Source organism: Meriones unguiculatus, chromosome 3 (genome assembly GCF_030254825.1).
Source record: "Meriones unguiculatus strain TT.TT164.6M chromosome 3, Bangor_MerUng_6.1, whole genome shotgun sequence".
In the NCBI taxonomy this organism is placed as follows: Eukaryota; Metazoa; Chordata; class Mammalia; order Rodentia; family Muridae; genus Meriones; species Meriones unguiculatus.
Window position 1 is genome coordinate 126,580,211 of NC_083351.1, and position 13,780 is coordinate 126,593,990.

At 41.4% G+C, this 13,780-nt stretch overlaps 1 protein-coding gene across 5 annotated transcripts in view; it reads right to left on the reverse strand.

Annotated features, from left to right (window-relative positions):
- Rictor (RPTOR independent companion of MTOR complex 2) overlaps positions 1-13,518 on the reverse strand; it is a 116,300-nt gene extending 102,782 nt beyond the window's left edge. For all 5 annotated transcript variants that reach the window (XM_021660781.2, XM_021660784.2, XM_021660782.2 and 2 more), the window contains exons 1-2: positions 13,405-13,518; positions 13,199-13,246 (exon numbers count right to left, since the gene is read on the reverse strand). In XM_021660781.2, coding sequence (XP_021516456.1) covers positions 13,199-13,246; positions 13,405-13,453 — 97 coding nt within the window. In that variant the 5' untranslated portion in view covers positions 13,454-13,518. The remainder of the gene's footprint in view (positions 1-13,198; positions 13,247-13,404) is intronic.
- Positions 13,519-13,780: the final 262 nt, after the last annotated feature.

The window sequence follows — 13,780 nt, forward strand, 5'->3', positions numbered from 1 at the left end:
TTCCTGTCTCAATGCTAGAATGACAGGAGTGTACTACAACCAGTGCCACACGAGGGTGCTACTGACCTGAAGATCAAATAATGTTTATTATCTTTCCTTTTTTCTCTGTGGAAATACTAAGGTGATTTTGGTAATTCACCTACCAATTTGATTAGGATATGATGAAATTCAAATTGTTCAATTTTCTAGGCAATCTGATCCTTTTTCTTTACAGTCATGTAAAAGTGTGTGCGTGCATGCATGCATAGGCTCATCTATTGAGTTATGTTAATGGGCTAAAACCTGTTAAAAGTCTTATTAAATTAAAAATCCATTGAAACAGGAGAGCTACTTCTCTATCCTATTGGTCCTCTTTCAGTTGTGTCTCATGACATTATTCACAGCTTATTTTCTCTTGATTCGGTTTATTAAACCTTTCCAAAACTGAAATGACGCCATTTGATTTTTTCCCAGAAATGGCCATCTCTTTTTCTTTTATTAACTATTCAATAAGAAAATTTACAGTCTATTTACTAATATTTATATGCCCAAAACTACAGTATTTTACATAGAGTTTACTCCTCAAATAAGTCTCAGACACCAATGTTAATGTAGAAGTATGTTTATGCTGAGAATCAGGGCCAAACTTTGGGCAGAGCACAGGAAGTCTTATGCAGGAAGAGAGGGGTAGAATTAGAGGCACATGGAGGGGACAAGAGCCCCACATGAAGACCAACAAAACTAAAAGATTTGAGCCAGGGGGTCCTGCAGAGATTGATGCTCCAACGGAGGACCATGCATGGAGAGGACCTAGTCCCCCTGCTCAGATGTGGTCGACTGGCAGCTCAGTCTCCATGTGGATCTCTGAGTGAGGGGAGCAGGAGCTGCCTCTACCATGAACTCAGCTGACTGCTCTCTGATCACTCACTCCTGATGATGCAGCCTTGCCAGGCCATGGAGGAAGAGGATCCAAGCAGTCCTGATGAGACTTAACAAGCTATGGGCAGGTGGCAATAAATTCCTTATTTCAGTGGACTAAGGGAAGGGGACAAGGGGCAGAAGGAGGGTGAGGCTGGGGGAGTTGAAGGAGAGGCCTTCAATTGGGATATATAATGAATAAATTGTCAAGAAAAACTACAAGTTAAAAAAGAAAAGAAAAACTTGTCCAACCTTATTCGAGGTGGAATCATGAGTCAAATTTTCACCTGCCTAGCTCCACATACACACAAAAGATGCTCTTCTCCATACTGTGAAGTCAGCAGAGGAGACTTTATTTTGTCTGGGAGTCCTAGTTTTTACCTTATGACCTGTCTACATATATCCCCATGGTTCATATTCACTCACAGAAACTCTAATCAACATATACTTCACCTATTTCAAATTATGTTATGAGGCAGTAAGTGGACTATAACCAGAATATACCAGGAACTCAAAGCACTTTAATCAAATAAAATCTGTGGAGGATCAGAAAATGCTACTCCAAACTATGCAGCTTTAGATTTGGGTTGAAAGCACCTGACTCGCAGCAAATGAGTGAAGTGTTTTGATTTTCTCTGGTGTTGGCCTATCTTAAAGGCCTAATCGTGCAGGACAACCCTTCAGCTATCTCAAGGAGGACTGCAGCAGAGAACTATAAAAACAGGCAGGAAGGAAGCCCAACACCGACACGTCACACTCAGGGCCCAGGAAAACTTGCATAGAGTACTGTCTGCCTCCCTCCCTTGTAAGGATGTGCTCTACTGTAGAAGTGTCTACACCCACCTCCTGTCCCTCCTGCACAGGGTACATATCCTACGACGCCTTGCCAGCTACTCCTCTCTAGAAATACTATTCTTGCAGGACTTTGAATGTCTTTTCTCCCTGATAATCTGTCTCTTGTCCGTTTGTTTTAACTTTTGAGACAGGGTATCACTCTGTTGCCCAGGCTGGCCTACAACCTGCTGTGTGCTGGGATTAAAGGTATGTGCCACCAAGTCAGGCTGTGAATTTCACAACACTCAATTATTAAACCTCCCAAAGGGAAAGAAAAGGTTCTTTGCCCCTACATTCATCAAAGTGACTATCATCAAGACTTGTTGATGATATTCAACATCATGTATTGATGTGTTCTTGACATCTCAGTCTGTTTAGTGCTGTAAAGGGACACCATGACCAAGGTAATACTTACCAAAAAAAAAAAAAAAAAAAAAAGGCATTTAACTGGGACTTGCTTACAGTTCTGGAGGTTTAGTTCATTAACATCACAGCAGGAAGCAGACAGGCATGGTGCTGTAACAGTAGATGAGACCTACATCCTGATCCATAGTCAGCAAGAGAGGAAGGGAGGAGGAAAGGGAGTTGACAGACAGACAGACTGGGTGATATGGGCCTTTGAAACCTTAAAGCCCATTCCCAGCAACACAATTTTTCCAACATAGCCACACCTCCTAATTCTTCTAATCCTTTCCAACAGTGTCACTCCCTCGTGACTAAGCACTCCCATGTCCTTTGCAAGAGTACCTAGTACTCAACCAGTGAACTATATCTTCATTTTCCTTGTTTTGCAATCACTTTTCTGATAGAAGTTCCCCTCATCAGTTCATAATGGTTTCAGCATATACCCTACATATTATGACTAGCTGGCATTATGTAAGTCATCTATATCTTATAAGACTGTGCAATGAAATTAGTATGTATGAACGTGTTTATTGTTATTAAAATATGCACACTTAAAAAAAAAAAAAGAACAGTGGACATGTAGCTCAGTATTTGAATGCTTGCCTACCATGAACAAGACCCTGGGTTCAAGTTCCTACACCACGAAAACTAATTAAACATTAAATTCATAGATAAAACATACTTCCTTCAACCCAGGTGTATGCCAATACCCCAAGCATACATTTCATAACAAATTATCATTTGTTTACAATGTAAAGGTGGGGAGTCGCACATACCTGTATCCCAGCACTGCTGGAAGCTAAGACAGAAGTCTGCTGCAGGATATTTGATTATTATACATAGAAAACCTAATTGTTAACAAACTATAAAAGCTTAAATAGATGTCAGATGCAGTTATGGATGTCTTGAAAAGATGCAGTTTGGGTGTGCCTCTGAAGGCCTCCTTAGACTAGACTGCTAAAGGAGAGGTCTTGTGGTCTTTATGACCCAAGGCAAAGTCAGCTGGGTGGCCCCGTGCTACGCCCCCCCACAAACCATAAAGATGAAATGGTTCAGCCCCTACTGACTTGGCACACCCCAACCATGACAGTGATGAGCTAGAGACATTTTATAGCACCTGGGCCTCTGAGAGCTCTCTTTCTGGCTTATAAGAGCCCTCATGGCAGGAGCTCTGGGTAGGATACTGGGATTTTCTCTCTGAGCTTGTAGTAACAAAACAAAAACATCTGGCAAGACACAGGAAAAACTGTGTTCTAGGAAAGAGTTAAGGAGCTCTCACGGGTCTGCAGGAGCTCAATAGAAAGGTAGACTAGCTAGGTAAAAGGACACAAATAGAAAGAGCTTTTTAAAGAGCTAGCAGTTTAGCTGTACAATCAGGCTTGTAAATATTTTGTATATAGATCAGAAAATAAAATTACCCTGCTGAGCTAGCAGGTTTTTACCTCAATTTATGCCTCCTGTGTCTTTATTGGTATAAATATTAAATAGTTTAAATGGCTAATTATTACACTCGGTGCTCCAACATGTGGCAAAAGTACATGAAGATGGATATTGGGCCACCATATTACAGAAGTCCAAGTCTGAGGTTAGCTCCCATCTCAAAATAGAAAAAAGAAATTATACCTTTTCTCTGTGGCACTTTTCTAATATGAAAACAATTACTGATGTATGTAAAATATTCCTAAATAATCAAACACAGAATTAAAAAATAAATAAAACCATTAGAAAAAAACGATAGCAAATTTAAATGTTATAACCCAAGCTTTCAACATCTGTTTCCTTCTGAAAATCAGATTTTCTTTTTTCAAGTAATTTCTGTCTTTTTGCTAGGAAGAAAACAAGGCTGAAACATTAACAGCTAATGCTAAATCCCCCTATAAGAAGGACAAAAAGGGGTGACAAGTACATACAGTAACAGCCATTTTAACAGGAAAGTGATCTTAGATTTAACTTATCAAACATAACTAAAATTGTATATAAGAATTCGATATAGCATATGAAAGTTGTTTAGCATGAGCAGTCACCTGACTTCCTTTGTACCATTTACAAACACCACCAGTAGCAGTCTCGTAATAAAACCACAGGCCATTCTCAGCAAACAGTATCACAGATTCAGTACTCAGACACTCCATCACCATGGAGTTAAACCAGTATCACAGAGGAGACAAAGGTGATAAAAACAAAACAGAACAAATTCTTACAACAGATATGTGGACTACTAAGGTCCACAATATTCTATTCCCTTTGGCCACAAACAGAAACACAGCACAATGTTGGAGCTCACGCCACCCAAAACATGTTTCCACCACTCAAGTCTTCTCCACTCGACTCTTGACTTTTTCCCTCCCCTCTAGCAGGAGGCAGGTGGTGGGGATGGGACAATGTTAGGAGTACATTAGAGGATTGTGAGTGGATAAAAAAAACAGGGCAATTAAAAGTTTTAGTACACCAGGGATGAACCAAGCACGGAAATAATTAGCACTACTATTTCAAGATGTGAGATCTATGTAGCTGCTGAAAAAACATATACATGCCCACATTTAAAGCAGTTAAATATCCTTTTCTCTGGCAAACTGCTCCTTTTAAGTAACTGAGTGACTTGGCAATCTCCTTTGTTTACAGCTCCTGTGCCTCTTCACTCTTTATTCATTCTGAGAAACACATAAAATTGAACTGAATTCAGAGCAAGATTATTAAAATCCCTACAAGTGACATCTCAAATCTTGTTTTGCAACCCCAACATAGCAGTGATTCTACTGAGTATTATTTATCATTTCATAGGGCTAATCAGGATCTCGGGACTTGGCAACGAAACACTTTCAAGATAAATGTTTCTTACATGTATTCATTTACTGATTTTGTGTGTTGGGGTGTATGCGCGTACATGCTACAGCACGTGTGGAGAGCAGAGAATTGTTGGAGTCAGCCCTCTTCTTCCTTCATGCAGGTTCCAAGGACGGAACTTGGACCATCAGGCTTGTCATCAAGTGCTCTGATCCACTGAGCAATTTCTCCAGGCCTTCAGGATATTAATTTCAAATCATCCCATTATTAGGTTATATGCTTAAATATTCGGCGTAAAAAATAACAAAAGTGCTAGCCACTCTACTTGAGTCTCTTATTTTCAGTTTCCAGGTATTGAGAATTGTTTGCTCAATTTACAGAACCCCCTCAACTTGCACAGTACCCTTTGTCAATAACATACTAGTGAAGAGGAAGGTCATATACACTACATAGTAACAGGAGAAAAATCATTAATGACTGGGCCTGAAATATGCGCAATTGCATACTCATCTCACAAGTATGCACTTATTTCACAATATGCTTCAAATCTCACAATCCAGTCCAGTATTACTTACTTTGAAAGTAAGTATGAAATACAATCAGTTTTCAACATTTAAGGGGAAAGTCTTAAAATCCAAGTTATTTTGTTAAAAAGTCTCTTTAAAGTATTGTATTTTCCTCGATGTTATTTTATATCAATTTCATCATTATTAGCTACACAGCACAGTGCATGAGTCTAGATGGACACAAAGAATGTACTCATGTTTGGAGTCTTTGTCAATCCCATTACACTGAACATATGAATGTTATTTTTAGCTGGTACATATTATTTGCATTTACTTTGGCATCGCGTAATTCTATATGTCACTCACTGTACAGGGGTCAACTTTGTTTAACATGGCCACACTAACAAAAAAGTATAATGTTATTAAAACAACGAATGATCCAAAAAGCTTAACAGTTACCTCTCACTCATTCATAGATTGGTTATCTGCTAAACATTTTAACCTGTTTGCTATCCTCACTACTCTGATTTTGTTAGGAAATAAAAATACAAACAAACAAAACCCTACTAGAGAGAAAAAGAACATGTAATCTGTCCAAACTACACATAAAAATAAGTATTAGGATTATGTATTTAGCGCTCTCCTATCATCACCTTTCTAAGTACAGGTGAGAGTACATTGTAATTAGACAGTGCTAAGGCATAGGCATGCGAAGCACTCTCTTGCCCCACTGTGCTTTTCACAGCTCTATTTTCTATAGCATGAGACCTGGGAGGCAAGGTAGCAAGTCACAGCAGATGGATCACTTGACTGTAACGTACATTCAAAGTGCTATGAAACACCACCACTCCAACACGTATTCATTATTATTTATGGGACTACATCTCACCATGATTTTAACAAGGTTCTGAGTGCTTTCTTTTTAACCTTTCAATAGCCAGTAGCGATTATCTGAGAATCACAAAGATGGAAGGTGAAAGTGCTGTACACAGAAAGCATTATGCATCATAGAGGTAAGGCAGCTCAAGCCCAGAGGTTAAACAGCCTACTCCAATCATCCCCACAGTAACAGTAGAAGTAACTTCTGCAGACTCCACTTCCAGCCTCTTCAACTAAGAAAGCTCTCAGAATATAGCCTTCATTTTTCACCTGTTGGCCTCTTCCTTAAGAGTCTTATACGTGATATGCAATCTTATACTATCTTGGGATGCTCAAGTCTTTAACTCTCCAGTTAGGAGATGAGGATACAGTTCAGTAGTAGTGAACACGCCTAGCATGCATAAGGTCCTATATTCAATCCCAATACACACACTCTCTTTCCCTCCCTCCTTCCCTACAAAGTACTCAAATCATAGACTCAGAGTAACAAGTACTAGACATCCACTCCATTTAGTACTTCTATGTAGCTGGTACCAGCAATCACATGAAATTTGAAATCCAACACTGAATTCGCAACTTCCCCATCAGAAAGACTTCTCTATTTTACAGAGTCCCACAGGACTGCAAACTTCAAAGCATTGTTTTACTCTATGCTCTTTAATACTATACTATTCTTTTGCTCATTTCTTTCTCCATTCTTTCATTCAAAAAACTGCTTCAGGGGCTGGAAACAAGCTCACTGATAGACTTCTGGGCTAGCATGTGTAAGGCACTTCAGTTCTAGCCTGTAGCTTTAGAGAATTGGGATTTTTATTGATTAAAGAGTACGGAGAATGCATTCCTAGCTAAAGGAAACAACTACTTAAGTACATATGAGAAGGCACGCCACACGTAAGGAACAGCATTCTTCTCTGACACAAGCAATTACTCTCAAATAGGTACACAGTTTCCAAGGAGAGAGAACAGGAATAAAGAACACTAAACTCCTATGAGAAGTGCTCTGTATATGAAGAAGTGTGCTACACACATGAGCTATGCAAAAACAGGCAGGTGTATCTTGACCAATACAGCTGTAGAAGCACAGAAGAAAATATGTAAATAAATTATAAACAGCCTTGGATGCCAAGCTAAGGAATTTGGACTTTATTCTGTAAGCAAAAGTAAGCCTTGTTTTGCTGCTATTTATTTTCATGTGAATGGCAAGATCAAATACCGATTTACAATAAAATGATCCTGTAGTAGTACAGCAGAAATAAAATAAAATAAATAAAATAAAATAAAGAGGTAAAAGCAGAAATGCAGTCTTTTTGTTACTCAACAGGGATAGTGAGAATGTGAATGAACAGCATCAATGATGATGGGAACAGACTATCAAGTAGATATTTCAGAGGTAACCTGGGGGAGTTTATCAACAAAATGGATGAAGAGTGGGTCTGTAGTTTGATCAACACAAGATATTGGTAGTACCCAGAAAGCAGAAAGTAGATAAACTTCCAGGTGCCAAGTATTACACATTCTAACTTTAAAATGAGTATTAGATACACAGCACTCACTGGCCCTGTGATACTGAAGTACATCTCTCTAAGTCTTGTTGCTTTAGAATTTCAAAGCTGTTATTCCTTGAATAGGAACAAGAATGGCAAACTGTAAACTGAAATAATTTACTGCCTGGCCAACACTATTAAAATAGTAGTTATAGCAAAAGTACAATGTAGAACTTCAAATGACAGTGAGTTTCATGAGAGACTATTCACATCAATGAAGAAAGCATTTTCACTGGAGGGAGAGAGCCACTGTAGTGAAGGCAGCTGCAGAATAAAGATATCCTCATCTGCTTAATGTCTTCATAGAAGCCCTTTCCAATCTTTATCTCTTTCTACTCTCAGTCTTGGCCCATGCCAACTCTAGTAACCTATCCACTGCAAACGTTTGCTAAGCGTGTGGAAACCGAGCCAACAGGCTGGAAGAAACTAAAAGAAAGGAAAGAGTTGTACAAAGGCTCCTTGAACGAAACCTCGTCAGGAGGATCGAGTCAGTCCTGGGAAGGAACTGCTTTTCAGCCTGACTCCAGTGAGACAAGTGAGTCTAAAGTGAAGAGGAATGCAGAATTCAGATTTGTCAGTATCCACATTCTCAAGAAAGAAAAAAAGCAAGGAAGGAAGTTGGGTGAACTAATAATACATGATTATAACCCCAGCACTGAGACCAAAGCAGGATTATTCCACGTTCAAAGCAAGCCTGGGCCACACAGTCAGTACCAAAACAGCTAGGGATACACAGCAAGACTGTCTCCGTTACGAGAGACAGACAAGTTAACAGAATTAAAGTTGGTTTTCAATGGGAGACAGCAAATCAGCTGATTTCTCGTTCTAATATATCTCTGATTCCATTTCTGTGGCTGGAACCCCCATCTAACTTTCATGACTTCTCAGACTGTATTAGAATAGCTCTTCTAGCTACTGACTTTCCCTTTCCAAATATGTGTTTTAGTCTCTACTCAGGCCACATTTCCTTCCATGTTACCAGTTTTTATGAGAAGCCTAGCCCTTTCAGAAGCTTTTTATCACCAACCCAGCAGATAATCATATTCTCCTCTGGCTGCTGCTGCACTAATTCTGTTCCTTGAACAGTCTGATTACTTATTGTTTCATACCACAATCACTTCTTTATTCAGCTCCAATAAACTTAAAAGGAACAACATCTTTCTCACTCCTACTCCTCCAGCATTTAATTTAGTTTCTGATATAGATAATAGATTTCTGTCAATGTTTGGTTTAAATGAAGTGAGCAATTAAACAAATGAGTAACCTCCTAACTAAGAGAAATCAGAAAACAAAAAAATGTTCAAATTTGTACTATTTCAGATAACCCTACTGCTCTTCTAAATACTAAGCAGCAAGCTGGGCAATCAACATTTCATTCTTACTAATGGAAAAATAAAGGGATTCAATAATTAAAAATTGAAAAACTTAGCAGCAGCTTTAACAAATTACATTCTAACAAATATCTAATACAGAAATGTCCATTTTCTGGAAATACAATTTTAACATACACTAACAGAGGCTTACCCTGGAAGAATATTGTGTCTTTTCAAGCCTGCGTCAGTACCAGAAAGGTATGTACTATAAGAAAGAAAGAGAGAGAGAGAAAGAGAGAAAGGGGGGGAAAGAAAGGAAGAAAGAAAGGAAGAAAGGAAGAAAGGAAGGAAGGAAGGAAGGAAGGAAGAAAGAAAGAAAGAAAGAAAGAAAGAAAGAAAGAAAGAAAGAAAGAAAGAAAGAAAGAAAGAAAGAAAAGTCCCTGCTTGTTACGGAAGTAGCTAAAAGAAGCATTTAGGTGTTTGTATTTTTTTAAACACATTTGGTGTGAAATATAGGGATTATTTAACGGTGTCAGTGGCAAATTGGGGACTTACACAAATTAAGTAGAGCAGGCTTCTGAACAAAATTGAAAGCAATAATTACTAATAAATTAACTCTAAGATTTATTAAATGGGCTCCTAGGTCAAAATTAATCCATCAACAATTTTTAACACTGGCATTCTCTATGAGCCAAAGCAATATCACCAGTACCAAAACCAGACTCTCCTGGGCCTCAGGAGATTCATAATGCAAGTGAATCATTGAAACCAAAAACTTTCTGATGTCAGGGAGAAAAATTCTAAGATTCACAAAATATGTCACCCTTACCCTAAGTACATACAACAAGCTGTACTTTTGGTTAAAGTTAGTTAGCAATCTTTTTTTTTTTTTTTTTTTTTTTTTTGAGACAGGTTTCATGTAGCCCAGGCTGGCCTCCAATTCATAATTCTGTCTCAACCTCCTAAGTGCTAGCACTACGAGCATGGGCCACCTTCCTCAGTTGGTAATCTTTTAAATGAAATAAATTTTTTTTTCAAAAACAAACTATTACTACATACTCCACTTCAGACATACCTAGTCAATAAAGTAGACTATCTCAAAACGAACTCTGATTCCTTGAGTAAATTTGTAATAGTCTAAACAGTAATTTGGAGCTTGGGAAAATACCTCAGTCAGAAAAGTGCTTGCTGAAAGCATAAGGACCTGAGTTCAATACCCAGAGCCCTTGTGAAATAGCTGGATGTAGTAGGGGCATAAACTTTGATCCCAGCACTGAGGAGCTAAAGACAAGGAGATGCCTCGGTCCACTGGCTAGCCAGTCTAGCCTAATTGGTAAGGTCCAGGCCACTGAGTGATTTTAAAACAAAGTGATTGCTGTCCCAAAAGGGTATGCTCCTGAGTTGCAGTACTCGAGGTCGTCCTCTGGCATGCACACGCACACACACATGCACCGCCCACACACACATAATCACTCTCAACAGGATTTAAAGAATCCAATTTCCCAATGTAGGGAAGCAACTAACACTAAACATTGCATATAAATGATAAGATTTTATACTGAGTAATTAAGAACCACCTTCATTTACCTTTCACATTCTAATACTTTAAAATTAGGTTGTTTTTGTTTGTTTGTTTGTTTTCAGTTAGAGAAACCAGGAGTTAAGCAAAGTCAAATAACTTGTCCCAAATGCCCCAACTGTCATTGCCCCTGAGATTACAATCCAGAATTATCTGACTTTACAGTCAGTACTCTTATACACATGGATGTTTCTTTTAGGGGTTACTTTGACCATAACCTCTATGTAGAAGGAGCATGGTTGTCCACCTACACAATGACCTTCTCACAACAACCCGAGTAAGAGCAAATAAGCACAACAAAAATCTGGTTGCTCAAACTTTATCTTTTTCCGTACTGTAATCGAATCCATATGCAGCTGTCCTTCACTGCAACCCAGACTGCCCCTTGGGTCTCCAATTATTACTCAAGTTTAATTCCTCATGAACGTTCTTCACGTGTGATTCACAAGCCTTTAAACAATGAAATGTTTGTCAAAATCCCATTTTCTCTAATCAACTGTTTCACTACATAATGACTCTAACTCCTAACGTTTTTTTCTGCTAGACTTCTTTCTGAATTAGAGCTACAGTTACCATGTAACTTCTCTTGCTGTGCATTGCTTCTGCAATTAGCTTCAAATGGCTGCGTAAACTTATCTGGAACTCTAGTACATTTTATCAGGGCAAGTAAAATAACATGTTCTGATCATTTTATATAATCCCAGAAACAGCTACTTTTATTACAGAGGTGTTTACTAAAGACTCAGAGAACTGATTATTTTCAATAATACACAAAGATTTGTCTTCCTGAACTAAGACTAAAGTGAGTCAAGTTTCAAATAAACTTGTATGAGTTTTTCTATAATCCCAAATTTTGACAGAAACCACACAAGTATATAAAACAGCTTAATAAAGTCACATACTATACAATTACAATTTATTTCCACCACCACATCCAAACACGTTTTTACTGTAGATACCAGGTTCAAGTTCACCTAAGTGCTCTTTTCTCACAATTACTTGTATACAAATTAAATCACTGACCTACGACATGGTTAGAAAAATGCAATGGCAAATCTCAGGTCTATACTATGATCCTCATTAAAGCACTTGCTTTACGTACTTCGTATAAATTTCTCATGTCTATGTTTTATTAAGCTGACAGATAAAAGTTAAAAGCCTGACCATTTTCTATACAGTTTCTAAAACCTAGCTTTTGAAGAAAATGTTCCAAATCACTATTTAATTAATTACCATTTCTTTTAAAAGCTGCTGCCTTTGAAAAGGTTTACTCAAAACAACTCCCTAAACTATCAGAACCAAATACTCAATAACAAACATGTACTCATGTATCTAAATTAAAACTGGCCTTTCAGTCTAAACAGGATTCTTACAATACAAAAACTGAAACAAAACTGAGAATGAATCGTGCTGTAAATACAGAGATGGGTCAGCAAAATTCCACATCCACCAAATACTTTATATGACGGTCATTACACTGAGCCCAATCTACGGTAAAAAAAAAAAACAAACTCAGGTCATGTAGAATGTTTACGACTGTTTCTTTTTTTTAACTTTCTAAGGCGTTTCACTGATCTCAAGAAGTGATTACGTACAGCAGAACTGGTTAGTTACAGCTCTATAAACTACAGCGCTGTGGAGTATGACTGTAGGAATCTGTAGACCAAATCCTGTTTATGGAGGAAAAGAAAGGAATCCTGCACATAACCACTAACGCTTCGGCGAGATATTCTGCAATAAACACCAGTACGGTGACCGGTGAGCGAAGACATAGCGATCGTTAGGCGGACAGTTCTTAAAAACACAGCCCGGGCAGGCCCTGCTGAGAAGGTGTAAACAAACCCATCTCCACTGCAGAAGGTACACAATGAACCTGCGGCAGGGTGAGGAGGCGGTCTCTAGCCAACTACAGACCCAGCGGGGCCCGGGAGAGGGAAGCGGCAGGGTCACGCCGCAGAACCCAGACCCTGCGCGGCAATCACCGCCCCCCGATTCCCCGCCGGCTTCTCAAAGCTGCGGGGGACCCCGGAGGGCCGAGCGGGCAGAGCGAAACGGTCACGCTGTCCACAAGAACCCGGCAGGTCCAGCATCTGCTGCGGGTGGGGGGTGGGGGGAGCAGGATGTGGTCGCCCTTCCCTCAAACATCCTCCAGTCGCCTAAACAACAACGTCTACCTCTCCTCCCACACCCCCTCGTCCGCCCCCGGAATTCGGAGGCCCGGGAGCGGAGGGTGCGCGCAAACACGCTCCCGCGGGGATCGGGAGAGCCGGGTCGCGGGCTGCCCCCGGGTCCGCCCCGCGCTCCCGCGCTCCCGCGCTCCCGCAGCCGCCCGAGGCCCGGAGGGGGCTCGGCCCGGGGACGCGGGCGCGGGGCCGGGGGATGGGCTCGGCCCTCGCTGCCCCGCTGGGCCCCCGGCCCCGCTCGCGCTCCCGCCTGCCCGGCGGCGCCCCGCGTTACCTCGGGTCAGGTCCAGCGGGACGTTCTCCTCGCCGCTGTCATTCCGCCCTGCGCGAGACAAACACACAAGCCCAGTCAGGAACCATCGCGGGCCGGCGGCGCCCCGACTCCACCTCGCTTCCCCCCAGACCCAAGCCCCGGGGGAAGGCCGAGCGCCGCCGCGGCGCTCCCCCGGCGCGGCCAGCGACGGCGGCGGCGGGCTTTACCTCGTATTCGGAGGTTCTTGAGCGAGCGGCCGCGGCCGATCGCCGCCATATTGACGGGTTTCAGTCACAACACCGGAAACCTCGCCCAATCGCGCGAGAACCCCTTCCCCTCCCCGGGCGCCGCTCCCGTCCCTCCTTCCCCGCCCTCCGCCCCCCCCCCACCCGCCCCGCGGCAGCGCCCCCGCCCCTCGGCGCGGAGGCTGGTCGGCGCGGACCCGGCCGGGGCGGGCCGCACGCGGGGCGCGGGCGCGGCGGGAGGCGCGTTTCCCACGGGGGATCCCCATTGACGGAGCCCGGGCCGCGGGCGGCTGGCCACCTGCTGAGCCGCCCCGCGTGGCCGGGAAGCCCGCGCCCTTACTCATCGGCTAAAATTATT